This window comes from Perissodus microlepis, chromosome 9 (assembly GCF_051167445.1).
Source record: "Perissodus microlepis isolate ML-2025 ecotype Zambia chromosome 9, ASM5116744v1, whole genome shotgun sequence".
Lineage (NCBI taxonomy): Eukaryota > Metazoa > Chordata > Actinopteri > Cichliformes > Cichlidae > Perissodus > Perissodus microlepis.
In genome coordinates, this window is record NC_140469.1 from 17420579 (window position 1) to 17438569 (window position 17991).

Genomic DNA, 17991 nt, shown 5'->3' on the forward strand with positions numbered 1-17991 from the left:
TACATTTTCCACTTGTTCTTCTCAACTTTAGCTTAACTCCCAGCAGCCCTGTTTGAGACTCCTAATAATTCAACCACAACCTAGCGAAAGCAAAGACCCAACCACAGCCACAGGGCTGTCACTATCCGATCCGTATGGACGCTGTCCAAATGGTATAAATACGGGCCCTAGCTTGTTTCTTTTGATCAGTCACACGACACAGCGTCCTGTCTGACGGTCCTGTTAGCTGTTTGACTTTCAGCAGCTGAGGAGGGACTGACAGATTTCCAGCGCACTTTAATGGCTTTTTAGAAACACTGGACTTTGTGTATTCAATCAGCAAAAGCATGAATTTCATCAGATCCCGCCTTTCCATCGGCAGCCTCCTCGGTTCGTATAGCTAACTTGAATTTCTGTGTTTTCGTTGCGTAATAAGTCGCTTGAATACTCTCTAATCCGATGCTTGTTGGTGTTATTTGGTTATAAAATCAGCTGTGAGTGAGTTCTGGACTCGGTTATAAATAAATGTTTGATGCTTTTTCGAGGTCTTGCATTTGTTGAAATGGTGTTTGTGCTTGTGGCAGTAAAGGCAGTTTGTGTAAATTGGTGCGTGGTGTCTCGGTAAATTATCCCATTAAAAACACTTGGCCTAGTTAACTTGTTTTATTATCATTATACGCTATTCAGGCCTGGTTAACCAGGCACTCCTGCTTGGTATGAACAATGTCTATAATTGAAGATGTTCGTAGTGGTGGTTTGTTTCTTTGTTTCTAAGTAAAATTAAACAGTTGTCAGTTTTAGCCCCTTCAGGTGTGATTTCTGTTTTTGTGTCATGTAGTACTCACTTGTGTCCAATTTAGGGCTTTAGATATAGATACTTTATTGAGCCCACAAGGAAAATTGTTTTTTGTATCAGGAGGATAAAGAATAACGGTATATAATAAATACACAACTTAGTTATAGTGATCTATCTATCTGTGATGGATAGATATCACACAATTGTAAAAATAAATGAATAAAATGAGATTAAGTTGGGGTAAATGGTAATACTTAGATTTCGCAGGAAGAGATTTTTCCCAGCGTAATGAAAGAGCGTAATTTTATTTTGAGCCTTTTAAGGGCTGTTCTAAAATTTGTAATGCTAAAGTTGTGATTGGATGATGAATTAGTTCCTGCAACACGTTACTAATTTTCTTGTTTAACGGTTTAATTTCTTTTTTCAGTAGCATCAGCTAGTTCTATCGTCACTGTGACTTCCTGCTTTACTCCATGTGATACTAGTTCTGTATCTAAACAGGTCAGAGGAGACATGTGCTGCAGACATGGAGCCACAGAGGGATGTGCAATAAACTGCAGGAGACCAAAGCGGAGTCCCCACCTGCAGCACCAGCACATGGTAGGGTTTGAACAACAGATGAGCTCAAAAGTCATCATAAGACAATGCACAATATTTACTGATAAACCTGAAAAAACGAAATACCAGCTTCTAAATTTGAACTTCTAGGTTTTCATATAAATGTGTGGTATGACTTTAATGTGGAAAATGCTACACTCATAGTGATGTAAGAGTATTCTAAAAATGTTGACTTTGTGCGTTACAGGGTATTTGTGATGGCTAAGTATGTGACTTTTTTAAATCCCAAAAGACTAAGAGGGACACAGGAAGTGAGGTCGAAGTCTGCAGGTCATGATGTGAATCTCTGGCTTTTTGTTCAGGAAGCACGTGGGGTTGCAGGCTTCATTATAATGCATGCTTTGTTAATTAACACAGAGCCGCGTCCCGCATTCAGACTCCCAGGCTACAGGCCCTCAGATATGGACAAGAAGATGCTGATCTGGTCAGGGCGCTTCAAGTCAGCAGAGCAGATACCAGAGACTGTGTCGTAAGTAGCCTTTTCCTGTTTATACCAGACCTTCCGGCACACCGCAGTCCCACTGCCTCTGTCACATTCAGTTAAGTTACATCACAGGAACAGGGCTAACTAACAGGATGAGCGGTGGCACAGCGTGTAGCTGGTCCTCAGACAGCTGCAGTTCAAACAAGCCTTCTATTGGTGACTGGAGAGGATTATCTTGGCATCGGGGCGGAGATCACATCTGATCTGCTGCTGCGATGTAAAGACCTGCATGGCAAGCTTATAAACAGAAGACCTCCTATGTCATGTACTCAAAAGCCCCAGTATCCAAAACAAAGCAAAATGTGTGAAGGACCCAAGAGGCTATCTGCTGACAGTCACCAATGCTGCTATAACTGGAACAAAAGCCCCGTAAATATCATGCTGCTGCGCTGATCCTCAATAACAAGATTAAATGCTGAAGTCTTCTTATGTTTCAAGCCTACTTTTGAGCCAAGAAAACATTTCCTAATGAGTGTACATGTGCTTCTTCTACAGGTTTGAGATGATTGACGCTGCCAGAAACAAAATCAGAGTAAAGGCTGCCTACGTGATGATGGCTGCCACGATAGGAGCCTGTATGATTATGGTGTTTCTGGGCAAAAGGGTAAGAATGGATGAATGAGTCTTGCATGAAACTTTTTTTTTTTTTTCCTCTTTTCAACTCCGGTAACTGTCAACAAGGACAGACATGTCATCACTGCTATCCAGTAATGTAAAAGAGCAGGTTTAATCCTGCCTGTTCACATAGACTCATCTACGTCATGTTATGAATAAACAGAGCAATGACTTGCAATTAAAAGTTTGGTCACAAAATGTCCCAAAGTTCCCAATGTGACATTTCAACCTATGTTTAAAAAAAAAAAAAAGGATATCAAAGCGGAAAATGTATCACAATTTTAAGTCCCCTGCAAGAATTTTAATAATTAGTGAGTAATTCAATTCTCACTGCTTTGATTCATGCATTGCCTCTGTATTTTCATTAACGTTTAAATAATGCCACATGTATTTTCCTGTTTTTCTGCAGGCTCTTGCCAGGAATGAGACCCTGACGGCACTAAACATCGAGAAGAAAGCCAGATGGAGAGAAGAACACCAGAAACCACGCGAAAGTGCCATTGCCCTGTCTGACAAGGCTCAGTGATGGAAGATGACTCATTCAGACACGCTCATTCTCGAACCCAAGTTAATAGCATCCCACTTTCTGTGTATACCACAACTTCTCCAGTCCCAACCTTTGGAGGTGTAGTGCAACCAAAAAAATATCAGCAGTAAATTCTGAGTAGTGCTTTTGCAACAAGGAAATTGGCCTTAACAATAGTTTTGCAATAATTGAGTACCTGATGCAAAATGTATCTACTTAGTGAATGTATATAAATAACAGGGTTACAAAGTGGCACTTGATTAATGGCACAAGCCATTATTTTGGTAGTGGCATTTCGTTGTCTCAGACCGGTGGAGGGTTTATTGCAGGAATGTGCAATTATGCCTTGTAAAAACATTGTCTTTCCCCTTTTTGTGGAACATTAAGTAGCTGATTGGATGTGACTTGTTCACCTGTGCAGTGGGCTGTCTGTCCTGATAAAAATCTAATGAAAAAAACAAAAAGACTCAGTGACTATAATGAAACAGATTAAACGTTGTAGTTCATGAAACGACTTTTATGCAAATGGCATAACAGGGGACAGATGCACAAACCCAGTACAACAAACAGTAATGAACACGTAGAGCTGGTCATCTTTTGCTAAGATTTTGACAAAAATAAGCAATGTAAAGAGGACTTGGTAAACAAACATTCAGTTTTGCTAACTAAGGTGATCACCGGGGTTTTCAAGTTTTAATCTGGATTTTTCTTGAAATTATGTGGAAGGATTTCTGTAGAATAAGGATTATGGCACCATCAGCTACATGGCAGATGCTAAACCCCAAATTAAAAAAATGAAATAAAACACTTTATTGAAAATAAGACCAACTGTGGGCCTAATAGCTGGCATACTGTATGTTTCTGATTTGGCATGATCAAATTAAAAAAATACTACCTGAACACGTATTTGAACGTTATGTTTTACACAGCTAACAGCTAAATGGCCAATTTTCAAAATGCTGTCTGATTGGTAGAGGTTGCTTTGTCAGAATAAAAGTTCTTCTAGCTTTGCTGAGGCACCATGATCCTCGAAAGTGTGTGCTAACATTTTCAGTCCACAAACTGCTCGAGTCTCTCTGGTTAAGGGCAAAACAGTGTAAATCCTTGTCATACCAGGAGGGTGGGGGGGGATAATGATAAAGACCACCTCTTTGCATCTCGCATTTTTAGGAGGGAAGAGCCGTGTCATTAACCAATTACATAGCTAATGTATAAACTGTGGTCTATTGTCAATGAGCAGGCATCAGTCCTGAACTAAAGTGCTGCAAAAGAAATGAAATTATGGTAATTAAAAAAAAAAAAAAATTCCCCACTGGTCTGCTGCTGGACAGAAACCAGGGTTAAATAGTCTTTTTTGTCTTGTCCAAGTCTGTCCAGTTGTCTCAGTGCGTGGGAAGACTCCGGTTCCCATGATTCCATGGGGTTAATTCACGTCACACCAGAAGGCAGCAGGCAGTCTAAACTCTTCGGGATGGAGCCTGTGCAGGTGGAATAGTCCCATTACTGGAAAGAGGAATGCGTGATATGAGATCCAGGTGGGAATGCAAGAAGCCTGATTTGTCACCGAGGAGCTCCAACCTTCAGCAATTTCTAAAATTGTCCATCTGCGATCAGAGTCGTGCCTTTCGTAGTGGTCAGATGAGTCTTTATTTTGGAACTAGCCATGTGGCCCAGTGTGGGCATTTCAGTCCAGTGACCACAGTCGAGTGTGCGGTCAACGTCTCATGGTCAGTCCAGTGTTTAGGTTCATTATTCTCAATGTGGATGGGGGGGTGGGGGGTTGGTTGTATATATACACATAAAAAAAAAAAAAGAAGAAGAAAGAAAGAAATTGAAATCATGTCCATGTTTGTCTGTCTCGAGACTCATTAATGCTTCAATCAGACAAGCAGTGCAGCCCAAATACTACCACTGACTCAAGAGCTAGCAAAAGCCAATCCTACAGGACCACAAAGAGGTTCTTTTATTGGGGATAAGCTGAGGAAGAATTCCCCCCCCAAAAAACCCCAACAACAACAACAAAAAAAAAAATTAGCAATAATGTGGGGATGGAGTTATAGGAAAAGTTTATAGCTGGAAATGTTGGGGCTTAACCACACAGGAGAGGTCCAGGTGCTGAGGGAAAAAATTAATTCAGCAAAAGACAGAATGAGTGAAACCTTGAACTGGCTGACAAGACTGCAGAATTCACCCGTGCTGGATGCATGAACAGAGTGTGCCCCTTTAATGGTATGCTTTTAATAATCATGATGATGATTAAACCTCTCAGACAATGAGAAGGGGAATGGGAGGGGGAGGCCGAGGTATGTCACCCTGGATCATGGCTGTGGGGATAGAGTGAGACGGGAGCAAAGGTGAGGATGAACGTGGAGCTCTGGGAAAAGGGAGGAATTAGCATTATAGCTGGAAGCCCTCCATCGGGGCCTCGCACTGCTGGAAGAGGAACTGCTGCTGCTGCAGGTCGACGGCTGGAGCCAAAGATGGATCCTCATCTTCAGTGTTGAAGTAGCGCTCAATCAGGTCAAAGGCTTTCTGGTAGATTTCCTGGTTCTCATGGCTCTGCAGGAACTCCAGTTTGTCCAGACCTGTAAAGATAAAAGGTGGAGAGTAGTGCTAAAATAGAGGAGGCACACTCCAGAAAATAAAAGATTAGCTAGTGACCAGGGTTACTGACTAGTACCTTTACTTTCCTATTTCCTTCGTCCGGATCTAATTACTTACCATAAGCTTCCTCAATGAGTGCACAGTAGGGGTTGATGCCTCCTCCCCTCTTGGCCTCCAATTCTCCCAGTCGCAGGATGTTCTCCAGGCCATTTAGAGCCACCTGAACTATTTTGGAGTCCATGAGTGTGAGCAAGTCACACAGAGGTTTTATACACCCAAGTTCCACTAAGTGCCTGCAGATGGCAGCACACACACAGAGTAGACATTAATAGTCATTGAAGAAAAATACCTTTTTAAGAGGCAACATATTAATCAGTGAACAACACAGTGCACTGAAAGAAATGCAGACATGCAAGGCTACAAGCTGATTGGCAACTTCCCTAATCCCTCTCCAAGTCACTGTCTTGAAAAATGATTCAAATAAACCTGTTTGAAGTCACATTTGCTACATATAATATTTAGATTTTATGCACTTTAAACTAAGAATACAAAATAATAGTTTCGAGTCTTAAATGATACAACAATGAAAAACAGAAGTAGGTTTGTTTATAATGGAAGAGTCTGTATAATTTAAAATCAGTGGCATCAGTTGACTTCTTCACTCAAGACACGTGTGACTATTATGGGTACATTGGCTGTATACTGTGCACAGTTTGTACCGGATTTGCTCTGCAGAACCCCCTGAGGTGGCATTGGTAATGGCCCACGCTGCCTCCTTCCTTGTGCGAAACTCTGCTACTTGCAGGATATTGATGAGCGGAGGCAGCAGACCTGCATCTATCACCATCTACAAGAAGTGGGAAACAATTCGTTAGAAGCTCCAATAGTTAGCTTTTCAATCTCAGGGAACAAAAAAAAGGAAGCTTTTTTTTCTAGGTTAGTCTGTAAGAATGCGTAGCACACCTGTATTTGTGCTCTGTTCCCTGCAGTGATGTTGGAGATTGTCCAACACGCTTCCTTCTTGATAGACTCCTTGGGACTGCTCAGAAGCTGAAGTAGAGACTGCAGTGCTGAACAGTTCAGAATCACCTAGAAAAACACCAAATGTTCACAGAGTCACAAAGAGCCATTGCCTTCTGCATAAGCTTTTATCACATCTGTCTGTTGTGATGCAGCTACCACCTGTGTCTGTAAATCATCTCCAGTGACTATGTTTCCAACAGCCCGCAGTGCAGGAGAGACCACCTTATAATCCACGTGTCTGGAACAAAAAGCAAAGTCGAAGTGTGAGATCATACAGTTTTTTCATCAAGTTTTAGAAATGTTAACCCTCCAGTTTTAGGATGGTAGCAATAATGTTAAACCACTATTTGTTGTTACTAGGTGACAAATTAAAAGGGAAAAAAATGCAGTCTTACTAAGGTCAACATGTGCTGTCAGACCCGCTTAAATGCACCTTTGCACCCTTCCTCTACAACATAACCCAATTCTTCCAGATGTTTCAGTCCTGTTAATTTATAGCACTCATGTGTTACTTGTCACTTTATGGGTATTTAACTAGAGTCCCAAGTGTTTCGCATACAATAAATCTCTTTGTAGAACAGCCTCTGAAAATATCTGTGTGTATGTTTGTTTTGGCTCTCACATCAGCAGTTCGACGAGCCTGCGACAGACTCCCGAGTCAATAACAGCCTGGATTTTGTCATTTGGGCCATCTGATAGGTAGGAGAGCGCCCAGCATGCGTCAGCTAGGATGTCCGTATCGTTTACAAACAGCAGCCAAGACAGCACGCTGAGACACGGAGACACCTGCAAGAAACAAAGGGACACATTCAGCAGGTGTAACTGTTATCCAGTTTAGCATATTAGTATCTTCATATAGCCTGTGACCTTGAAATCTGAGATACGATGTGCCTTTAAGCAGTCTAAGAGGTGTGCAGTTACCATAGTGATGCGTTTATCTTGGCAAATTACCTTAGTGAAATCTGGAGGTGGGTTCTTTCCTCTGCACAGGTTTGAGAGCGCCCACACTGCGTTCCTCATCATTGTTAGACGATTCTGTTTGGCCAATAACCTGCAAGAGGAAAATTTGACGATCACAATCAAAGTTGCTCTTTGTGTCCCCGTAGAGGCAACTTCAAAAGCAGAGAATGTAAGACTGAGGGGATACTTACTGCACCAGTGAGGGCAGTATGTTGCAGTCTATGACAAAGTCTCTGCATTCTGTGCTGTCTCCTGCTATGTTTCCCAAGGCCCACACCGCCTGAGGGGTGAAGCAATTATTCAAGTCAAACAATAAAAACAACATGAAAAACTACAATTTTAATCAGTTTAAATTTGACCTCAACAAGCTGCCAGAGGTCAGTAGACACCAGGAAAGGTAAAAATGAAGCCTCCTCACCTGTTCCTGTACGTCCTCAAAATCCGAGCTGAGCATCTCTATGAATATAGGCACAGCTCCTGCCTGGATGACCACCCGTGTCTGGTGAGACGTACCTGAAGCAATGTTGGTCAATACCCACGCAGCCTCAAACTACAATCATATTCAAAATATATGAAGAAAGTTAGTGCACTGAACTCACAACACATGCAACTTTTTAAATACGATGGTGAAACAGGAAGAGCACATTACAAACAAACATGAGGGAGAAAAAACAAAAATCTACAAGCTTCAAATATAATCTAAAATTAGTTTTCTAGGAAAACGTACCTGCAATGTGCAGTTTTCTCTTCTTTTCAGGAACTCAACAAAGCGCTCCACCACCCCTGGAGTGGCAATGACTTCATCAATAGGTGGGTTGGGTTCTGCGTGTGAGGGAGGGTGAGGTGACGTAGCAACAATTAACACAGGCACACTTAACAGCATTACACCCCATGTAACATTCACTCCAGCCACACTGATATTGTGTAGTTCTGAATTTTGGGCAGCAGTTAACTGTGAGACAGAGTGGCAGATTATGCAGCTCAAAACAATGCTTTTGTCCTTGCACTGGGCCTCAACCAGTCATTATCCTTCCCTTGTAGGACACATACTGAAACAAATGCAAAGACAGGAGTGGCTGTAATGGGCAAAGTTAGAGTCCTGCTTACCTTTAGAAAGTAGTTTCCTAAAGCGCTGAGTACCTATTAGCTGCTGCTCAGGAGAGCTGGAGAAAATCATTTGAATCATGTCTTCAGAGATCACCCCACCCTGTGTGGCACAACAATAGGGATTTTTTAAAAACACATGAATTGCTGTCACAGCCGACTTGATGTGTGCAGTGAGTGATGACATCTCATACGCCTGGATATCAGGAATCTTTTTGGTACAATGAATTTTATCAGTTGACAAGAGGGAAGCGTAACTACACTTTTGAATGTTTCACTTTCATTTTTGCCACTTGGAGCAGGGAGTCTGCTCAGTGGTGCTGAGAAAGCTGTAGCTCACTCCTCTTAAACATGCTTAGAGACAGTGCCCTTACTGATTAGAACTAAATGCATCACATAGGAATTTATGCAAATTACAGTTTGTGTGATAAAATGTAACTTTGCACACATCATTGTGGTCTGATGAGGCGACAAACACACTGCACGGTGTGTGAAAGATTCAACATGCTATTTGTGTGGCTCACTACGTGTCAATGTCACTGCATGCATCAAAACTTGTGCTGTTTAGAACATGATACAGAAAAGCTCCTCTACAGCCTCCAACCTGAGTTTTACAGAAGAATGAGCCAAATATTCATTTAAACATAAAGCCACGATTTTTAGATGCCATCTGATTACCAGAAAGGAGTGTATGTGTGACAGAGCAGACATATGAATGCCTTCTCACCATGAGTGGGTCCATGTTGTTGGCCTGGGACTCCAGATAGCCGCTATCAGCCATCCCATCCTCATCCAGGATGCCATCATCCTCCACAGTGGCAACATTTCTTCTCTTAAAAAGCTGCAACAGAAGGATAAATATGCATTTCCCTTCCAAAACTAAATTGCTACAAACAAAGCATGGCCTCAAGTTTACTCCAAACACTGTCAGTATGTAATTTCAGGATCATTATGACGGTTTTAGTTGTACAGTATAACACATTGCTTACTTGCTCATCCTTCTTCTGTTTACGGAGCTGCAGGCCTTCCTCTTCCCTCCTCCTTCTCATCTCATCTGTGTTGAGAGACTTATTCTTGTAGCTTTTGAGGCGTGCATTGTCCTTACCCTGACTCATTGTGCAGCCTGAGAAGAGTAGGAAGTCTATTATTTGGATATGCTTTGGAGCAAATCTTTCAAAGTTCCCAACTGAGAAACAAACCCTCTGTTTTTTTCTTTTTTATTAAAACACCTCCAACTGTACTGCAAAGACTAGCAAGACAGACACCAACTAACGTAGCCAACGCTGGCATAGCTACCGGTGTGTATCATTCCTCTCAAAAAAGATTGTTCAACAAACAGGGTCATGTAAGGATAGCAGCTAGCCTATTAGCTTCCCGTGGCTTGATGCTGCGTGGAAAGAAAAGCATAATTTTACCATCTACTGATCGGGGTCCAGTATTTCCGTTGTCAACTCACAACTCGGACAAGCACAAGGAAAACCTAAAAGCACAAGTCCCCCGGGAGGGTACACTTGATCAGCTGGCTAATGTCAACGCCGCTGTTAGCCTCCTCTACTATCGAAAGCTAGCTGGCAGCCAGCGGCTAACTGCTGTAGCTAACGTTAGCTTAGTACCAAAATCCAACATTAACGTTAGCGCAAACGACAGACCACCGTCTCAGACAGTAAGAATTCATTTAACTTTTCATTATGAATCGCTGCCACACGTACACAGCTAAAAATGTAAACGTTTTTCGTTATCTAACCTGTCAGATTGGGCTCCGTAATCCCCTTATTCGCTAGGCCACCGTTTGAACAGCCGTCGCCGGTATGCTAGTGCGCACGCGTCCAACTAAACGCAAACGACCCACAACTCCCCCGCACGTATCTAAGCTCCGCCCCCTCCTACGCCTCTTTTTCCCCCTTCTTTTTGCTTTGTAAATAAACAGAAATGTGACTTTTGCTTCATAAACAGTTTGACAAACAAGCGGTGCCTGCAGGGTTTATATTCATGGTATAACCGGCATACACACAGCCTCACTTCGTGTGTGATTGTGCAGGAAATACAACTGTGCGCTCAGCTTCGAAAAAGGACCGCATCTATCCATTTATCCTCATACCTCACCTCTATGTATGTGCTCTCTATAAGCGCAGGTGCGGCTCTTGGATGTGACACATCTCTAATGTGGTCTAGACGCTCCGGCGCCAGGGGTCATCGGGGGACACACACACAAACAACAGGTAACACAACATGGACCATCATCATCCTCAGACACACACGCACACACACACGGCCCATTGTCAGACACAAGCACATTAGAAGTACGAATAATAATAAAACTGTAAACAAGTGACAAAATAAGAAAAGACAAAGAAAAAAAACGCAAACACATGCAAAACTAAGGGAAAGAATGGAGATTTGAACTTAACAGATTAAATCACATAATTCACTTTGAATTTAGTCTATCTATCTATCTATCTATCATACAATTAAACACTGTGTGTGTGTGTGTGTGTGTGTGTGTGAGAGAGAGAGAGAGAGAGAGAGAGAGAGAGACAGAGAGGGGATGAGAGGATAAAGGCCAACGCACTACGATAGAAAAAAAAATGCATGAACTCTGCGTGACCCAACTATACCAAGACAGTTCACCTATTACGAGCCTTTAAAGTAAGCTTATTGCTAAATAGTCTTGATATTTAATCAACAGGTAAGGTAACCCCTGATTCTGTTCACATGGACGGAGTTTTTTCAGTGCTAAATAGTCTCCACATCCCGGCTCTTATTATTTATTTTGCTGCGTTATTTTGCAAAATTATCTAATCTAAACATAAACTACATAAATGAGTGCGATGCAATATTTTGCTCTTGGTGTTTTCAGTCCTTTATGTCCATTTTATGTGTCATTTTTTTCTGTTATCAATCAACCAACCGATCGTTCGATTAAAGGCCTGTCAACGGGCTTCGTAAAGGTTCTTATAAGGTCACCAGAAAGCTACATAAAAGACTGCACCTGCACCAAAGTTCTTTTTTTCTCTCTCTCTGCCTCCAAAAAACGTCGCCAGGCTGCATGCAATCTATAGGATCCAAACATTGTTGCATTTTAAAACCATCTTCAGTGAGCTATAAATATGAGGCGCTCCAAACACACCCTCAGTTGTACTTCTGCCAAAAAATGACCACAATGCCGAGACGACTGGAGGTCCAGAGCTCGATCCTCACTGGTGGGGACAGCTTTAACATGTGGCACGACTACATGAATCTGAGCCAAGTGTTCGAGAAACTGTGCAGCAACCGTGAGGTTGATAACCGAGACACCGAGCGTCCAAAGAAGGGACAAGCGCCCCCCTGGAGTAAGGTCCACACTTCCACTCGGGGGAAGAAAAACTCCTCCAAAAACTCATCGCAGTCCAGTCCGACCAGCAGCGCGTCGGACACCAGCAGCAGCGCGTCATCCTCGGACTACTGCCGCTTCTGCAAGCAGAACGGGGAGACTCCGAGGGTGTACCGATCTCACAAGCTCAAATCAGACGACGGGAAAGTTTTCTGCCCCATCCTCCGGAACTACACTTGCCCTATCTGCGAAGCCACCGGTGACAGCGCTCACACACGCAGGTACTGCCCGCAGATGAAGTGGGAGGCGGCTGGGAGGATGCAGACGGGAGTCAAGTTCTGGTAGCTGCTGAAAACTGAAGCTGCGAGAAACTGTACATATTTACCGAACTGTTTGGGGTATGTGTTCGTGTTGGCAGAGACCGTTTCAGTTCCAAAGACTGTTTCAAGTTTGACTGTCAAACACTCCGCTGCAGTCTGCAGCAAGGAGCCCTCATCCATCACATCTGCGCTCGCCAGTACGCGCAGGCTCAACGGGAGAAATCTGCGCCAGCTTTGAGGGTGTCCCAAGTTCTGCCAGCTACTGAAAACTGAAGCTGCGAGAAACTGTACATATTTACCGAACTGTTGGGGGTATGTGTTCGTGTTGGCAGAGACCGTTTCAGTTCCAAAGACTGTTTCAAGTTTGACTGCCAAACACTCCGCTGCAGTCTGCAGCAAGGAGCCCTCATCCATCACATCTGTGGAGCCCCGAGCCGGGGTGAGCGCTCTCAAACCTTGGAAAAAATTAAACTCTTTAAAGTCCTCGAGTGTTTATTGTTGTTGTTATTGTTGTTTAATATGATACAATTTCGAGGGTACTTCATAGGTCACAAGTGAAACACTAAAGTGGCTAACCTTTCTGTGGAATTAAATAGATTTCTAAAAATGTGCCCATAGTGTCAGTGCGTATTCAGAGTCTTTTAGTTAAAATGCAAATGCTATATTATCCCTCATGTCAGACAGATTATTCAACAAAAACATCAGTATTTTGTCTTTTTTTTGGTATTATATAAATTTTTAACTCACATGCAACTCTTCCACTTGAAGTTACAGATGTACCTGAACTCACCAGAGAACATGCGTCATAAAAAAATAATTGAATTAAATTAAAAGTAACACTTCAAGGCAAAAGTGAAACGATTATGTGAAGCGAGAAATTGAATTAAGGTTCAATAGTTTTAGTTTCAAAATAGAGGGGCTGGGGAAATACAGTATACAAGGTCAAAACAGAGTTTGTACAATTCTAATGAGGGTCAAAGTTACAATTTAGTATGCCCACCTTCATTCTTGAGTTTTCTTTGAAGAATAGGCGGTCATTCTTCTTAGGGTTTTGCTGTTATGTGTGGACACAACACTGGTTCAGCCCGTACTTTCAAAACATGCTTAAATGATTCATAGGTCAGAATTAAGTGGCTTAATAAAAAACAAAAGAGTCCTTTGAAAATGTTCAGGTACAAGAACTGGACTGAAAATGAATGAAAAAGCAGCAAATGTCCAAAGAAAAACTTACCTTTAGAAAGTAGTTTCCTAAAGTGCTGAGCACCTATTAGCTGCTGCTCAGGAGAGCTCGAGAAAATCATTTGAATCATGTCTTCAGAGATCACCCCACCCTGTGTGGCACAACAATGGGGATTTTTTAAAAACACATATGAATTGAATGATGTGTGCAAATGTAACTTTGCATACATCATTGTGGTCTGGTGAGGCAACAAACACACTGCACGGTGTGTGAAAGATTCAACATGCTATTTGTGTGGCTCACTACGTGTCAATGTCACTGCATGCATCAAAACTTGTGCTGTTTAGAACATGATACAATCTCATTTCTTAATACAAATATTAAGAAATGAGTGGTCACTCAAGATGCTTGCACAGTGGTATATATCAAGACAATTCAATTTCCTAATACAAGTTCTTAAAAATGTACATTTAAATACTTTTGCATACATTTAAATATGCATTATAAAGCCTACATTTCTAAATCTAAGCTTATCTGAATACAATTCCAGCACATAAATCTGAACATTATCGCAGGTTTTGAATAGATAACATGCAAACAAACGTTTTTGTAAAAACTGTAAAACCCCCACAACAAACTGCCTTTAAATACGACATTTCAGTTACAGTGTTTCAGTACAAACAGTAACAAAGACAGACAATACAAGAAGTAAGAAATAGCACTATATGTGTGTGTGTGTATATATATATATATATATATATATATATTTATTTATTTATAGATGGTCGCAGGCGGTAATGATTTCCTGTGTCGTTCAGTGGTGTTTTTTAGTAAGCTCATTCTCAGACTTATATCGCCTATTTTTTTCCCCTCAAGAAGCCTCCAAAAAACAATGTTGGATATTAATTTCCAGATGGAAATGTATGAAAAAAGTGCAGTTAACCTACTTCCACTGTCTTTAAATGCTCCACAGGTGTATAAAAATATGTCCTAAAGACCAGAACTTTATATATTACAGATATCTTTTGTTGGATCACGTGATTCAAATAAGAAACAAAACAGCTGAAAGAAACGAAAATTGACCAAACAGGTGATCACAAACTCTTAACTCAATGCAGCATTTTACATGTGTTTCTAGTAAAGTCTTTCTCTGATGTGGGGTGTGTGTGGCCTTCTGTGTATGTGCGTGATCATACATGACCTTCTGTTTTCATGTGCACTCCAGCTCTATATAATCCTAGCTGATTTATTTTGCCTGTCAGTCATTAACAAACATATCATTGGCTCTTCTCATTTACCCGTAGAAGTTTTAGGATTGGGATACATAGATCTCCAGCTGGCAGCTACCCAACATTTCATAACTGTGAGGGTTAAGTTGCTTAAAGCTGATATAATCCTTTGGCTCTTCATTCCCTGGTCTCACCTGCTGCTGATACGAGTCTGTGATAAAAACTTGTTACTAAACACGACTGCTGGGGCAAAGTCCAGCTCTTATATATGTTTAAAGTTATGGAAGATGGTTATAAAGCTGAGTGAGTTCAGCAACAGGATTGTTTTCCCCCTTTTTTGTTCAGTTAATCAGCCGAAAACAGAGGACACGTGGAGGACGTCAAACATGTACACGTGCTACAGGGCTATAAAAGCGCCACTGTTACAAAACCAGCTTCGTTTTATGTAAAAAAGAAAAGCCCACCCCACACAGCAGTCTTCCAGTGCTTTCAGTCAAGAAAAGACATTAAACGGTACGTCATGGCTTCTTCTGATTAGTGACATGTAATACTGATGGCAAATTGTTAATATGAAATTTAGAAACTTGTTATAATTTTTCTTCAATTATAATTCTTCTGTTTTATAGAAACTGGCTTACTAAAAATGGCAAAACACCACACCACTCTTGCCATTGCCATAGTGCTGGCAGTGATTTTCTACATCGTCACCATTGTGTTGTCTGCTCTGGCAGCATTAGGAAAACGTAAGTCTGGCTTTTAATACTCTTAGAAATACGTTGTAACCTTTGAGCACTCTGTCTCTCTCTCTGATTTCTGTGTTTCTGTGCCACAGATCCATTTTTGTCCACCACCGCGAACATTTCAGATGAGTTTGTGACCCAGATCACGCCTTCAGGGTGGACTTTTACCATCTGGTCCATCATTTACATCTTTATGGGTTTAGGGGTGCTGTATGTCTTTGCAGGCATCTTTAGGAAGTACGTTTTTTTTTCTTGAGACGAATTTTTTCTTCTCCTATATGATGTTTGTTGAAGTCTACATTTACCTCTGATTTCTTTCTGCAGGAATGCCTATGGTTATGTCTACTGCAGCCCTGCAGTTTTGCCACACGGATTTTTTGTGACTTTTTGCTTAAATCTGGGCATCAATATTGGATGGTTGCTCCTGTGGGACAGAAAGTGAGTGTGATGAGAGTTTTAACTGATATCAGTAAAAAGCCATAGTATTGATTAATGTTTTTCCTTACTGCATTAGAAAAGGGGGCGCATAAATGAGGGCCCGATATAGTGCTGATTCGTTTAAAACTGATTTTGTTTAGGTTAGTCCACCTAAGCTGAGTAACCAAATGAAGGTGTGTTGAATCACATTGTCAGGCCCTCTTGGCCTAAATATGCAGATAAGATTGACCTGAAATCATGCAATAAATGGGAAAAATAAGTATGTCCGTGCAAGAAGCATGTAAACACAGCTTCTAACGTGCAGGTTAATTGTTTTCATTGTGGTCAAATTCTGTTTTTCATCCCTGCTAAAGGTACACACCTGCTGCGCTGGCTTTCCTCATCCTAATCGCTTTGACTAACTACGCTGTAATATTCTTCTCCTGCTACGGTCTGCATAACTATGGAGCTTGGCTCAACAAATACCACAGAACAGACCTGTTGCTCCATCATCTGCTGGTTAGTATGGCACCTGATGTTTGCTTTTCTTTTTTTTCATGTACATGCTTATAATCTCAGCATCTCTGTCTTTTGCTTTGTCTTCATTGCAGATTCAGAACGGCATTGCCATCTATGCAACGTGGACAACTATTGCCTCCCTGCTTAACCTGACCATTGTGCTGACGTATGATGCAAGCATGTCCCACACTGATGGCGCCACTCTTGCTCTTTCTGTTTTGTCCATTGTGCTGATAGCGTGGTAAGTTGACAAACAGAGGAAATAACAAGGGAGACTTCTTTAGAAAAAATGGATAAATAAAAGGTGCCGTCTCTTTCACAGGTTCATCCTGGAAAACTCCATTCTTGAAAAATATTTGAGATTCATCTTCAGCATTTACCCCACTGTGATTTGGGCGCTGACAGGGGTGTTCACCAAAAACTACAACACCGCAGCTCCTACCCGCAACAACATCTTTATCGGTGAGGATAAACCATCAACCGGTCTCAATGACACTATAGCACTGACTATAAATGATAACTTCATATGTGGATGCACACTGATGCCACGCTCTGATATTTTCTTTCCACTATAGCTGCCCTGCTGGGTGTAGCCTGTGCCCTGTGTGCCACTCGGATATGTTTGGTCATTTGGAGGCAAATGAAAAAGCCGCTTTACGAAGACGTAAACCCTGACAAAATGTCTCCGATGGAGATTTTAGAGAAGCAGAAAAAGATATTTAAGTGAGAGAGCGAGGAAAAGATTTGCAGTATGATTTCTGTATGATATCAGGGCAGTATTGTAAAGGACTCCAGCCTCAGCTGAATATCATCAAGCCTCATAAAGTGATATATAAAGCTGAAGGTTCACACCTGTCAAAAAGTATAAACTGCAATAAAGTGTGTATTTCTGATTTCACCACATAAACATGAAAAATGTAGTTATGCTTTCATTTACTTTTCTTTCATAAGCTGTAAAAATAAAATTTAACACTGACTTTAATGGGGTCTTTTTTGAGTTATTTAACAGACAGCACATCTGTTCAATAAGAGAGAAGACAAAGCAATTCAGATTCATTAATAATGACAAGGATGGATGATAAGATTAAAAGATGTCATTTTAACACATATGGTTATGTTTGATAAACACACACACACACACACACACACACACACACACACACACACACACACACACACACACACACACACACACAATGGAGCTCTCGAGCTGATTGTTGATCAGCCTCATAAAAAAATCATCTTTATTGCATAAACTAAGAGCACACTGCACTTGTAAGTAAATGCATTACTATTTAGAGCGCTGTGGGAATAAAACCATTTAAGCGAATAAAAACGTGAACGGAGTCAACAAATGCACAAAGGTAACAAATCTCAGTTGTGTTCAAAGTTTGCGATTATGCGTGTTTTCTGCTCCAGTCTGAGTCCACTGGTTTTGTCATGTCAGCCTTAAGTCTTCAGAGCCAGCCTCTGTTGGTTGTACACCTTAATAACCTTTTAATGTATATTTTTAAACAAATTCCACTAAACAGCACAAGTTGCTGGTGGCAGACTGCATCTATATCTA

At 41.4% G+C, this 17991-nt stretch overlaps 4 protein-coding genes across 6 annotated transcripts; 3 read left to right on the plus strand and 1 right to left on the minus strand.

Annotated features, from left to right (window-relative positions):
* The first annotated feature begins 103 nt into the window (after nt 1-103).
* Nucleotides 104-3918, plus strand: fam162a (family with sequence similarity 162 member A). Its single transcript, XM_084939348.1, has 5 exons — nt 104-369; nt 1277-1375; nt 1751-1862; nt 2373-2481; nt 2902-3918. Exons 1-5 carry the CDS (start codon nt 327-329, stop codon nt 3016-3018), a joined length of 480 nt encoding a protein of 159 aa, XP_084795474.1. The 5' UTR covers nt 104-326; the 3' UTR covers nt 3019-3918.
* On the minus strand, nt 3515-10559 carry kpna1 (karyopherin alpha 1 (importin alpha 5)). Its single transcript, XM_084939347.1, has 14 exons — nt 10454-10559; nt 9699-9832; nt 9437-9550; nt 8713-8812; nt 8333-8427; nt 8024-8155; nt 7797-7885; nt 7597-7696; nt 7268-7431; nt 6805-6883; nt 6586-6711; nt 6342-6469; nt 5740-5915; nt 3515-5603 (listed from the first exon to the last, which is right to left on the minus strand). Exons 2-14 carry the CDS (start codon nt 9822-9824, stop codon nt 5416-5418), a joined length of 1617 nt encoding a protein of 538 aa, XP_084795473.1. The 5' UTR covers nt 9825-9832; nt 10454-10559; the 3' UTR covers nt 3515-5415.
* Nucleotides 10560-10604: 45 nt separating this feature from the next.
* Nucleotides 10605-17394, plus strand: LOC146380353 (uncharacterized). 3 transcript variants are annotated; one of them, XM_084939350.1, is made up of 9 exons: nt 10605-10928; nt 15094-15261; nt 15375-15491; nt 15581-15725; nt 15813-15926; nt 16280-16424; nt 16517-16665; nt 16747-16886; nt 17000-17394. In XM_084939350.1, the coding sequence occupies exons 3-9, from the start codon at nt 15392-15394 to the stop codon at nt 17149-17151; spliced, it is 945 nt and encodes a 314-aa protein (XP_084795476.1). In that variant the 5' UTR covers nt 10605-10928; nt 15094-15261; nt 15375-15391; the 3' UTR covers nt 17152-17394. The 3 variants fall into 3 exon arrangements, with proteins under 3 accessions (XP_084795476.1, XP_084795477.1, XP_084795478.1); XM_084939351.1 differs by having other exon boundaries at nt 15094-15491; XM_084939352.1 differs by lacking the exon at nt 10605-10928 and having other exon boundaries at nt 14267-15261.
* nanos2 (nanos homolog 2) lies at nt 11475-13665 on the plus strand. The gene has a single exon (XM_084939353.1). The coding sequence runs from the start codon at nt 11756-11758 to the stop codon at nt 12362-12364; it is 609 nt and encodes a 202-aa protein (XP_084795479.1). The 5' UTR covers nt 11475-11755; the 3' UTR covers nt 12365-13665.
* Nucleotides 17395-17991: the final 597 nt, after the last annotated feature.

Bases quoted from the DNA above. Each gene is read 5' to 3' on its own strand.
- fam162a (XM_084939348.1), top strand. From the start codon at position 327: ATGAATTTCATCAGATCCCGCCTTTCCATCGGCAGCCTCCTCG. The intron at 1,376-1,750 runs GTAGGGTTTGAA...TAATTAACACAG, and splicing joins ACCTGCAGCACCAGCACATG to AGCCGCGTCCCGCATTCAGA. The intron at 1,863-2,372 runs GTAAGTAGCCTT...CTTCTTCTACAG, and splicing joins CAGATACCAGAGACTGTGTC to GTTTGAGATGATTGACGCTG.
- kpna1 (XM_084939347.1), bottom strand. From the start codon at position 9,824: ATGAGTCAGGGTAAGGACAATGCACGCCTCAAAAGCTACAAGAATAAG. The intron at 8,156-8,332 runs GTACGTTTTCCT...ATATGATTGTAG, and splicing joins GAGAAAACTGCACATTGCAG to TTTGAGGCTGCGTGGGTATT. The intron at 7,697-7,796 runs GTAAGTATCCCC...TTCCTCTTGCAG, and splicing joins ATACTGCCCTCACTGGTGCA to GTTATTGGCCAAACAGAATC.
- nanos2 (XM_084939353.1), top strand. From the start codon at position 11,756: ATGCAATCTATAGGATCCAAACATTGTTGCATTTTAAAACCATCTTCA.
- LOC146380353 (XM_084939351.1), top strand. From the start codon at position 15,392: ATGGCAAAACACCACACCACTCTTGCCATTGCCATAGTGCTGGCAGTG. The intron at 15,492-15,580 runs GTAAGTCTGGCT...TCTGTGCCACAG, and splicing joins TCTGGCAGCATTAGGAAAAC to ATCCATTTTTGTCCACCACC. The intron at 16,425-16,516 runs GTTAGTATGGCA...TCTTCATTGCAG, and splicing joins TGTTGCTCCATCATCTGCTG to ATTCAGAACGGCATTGCCAT.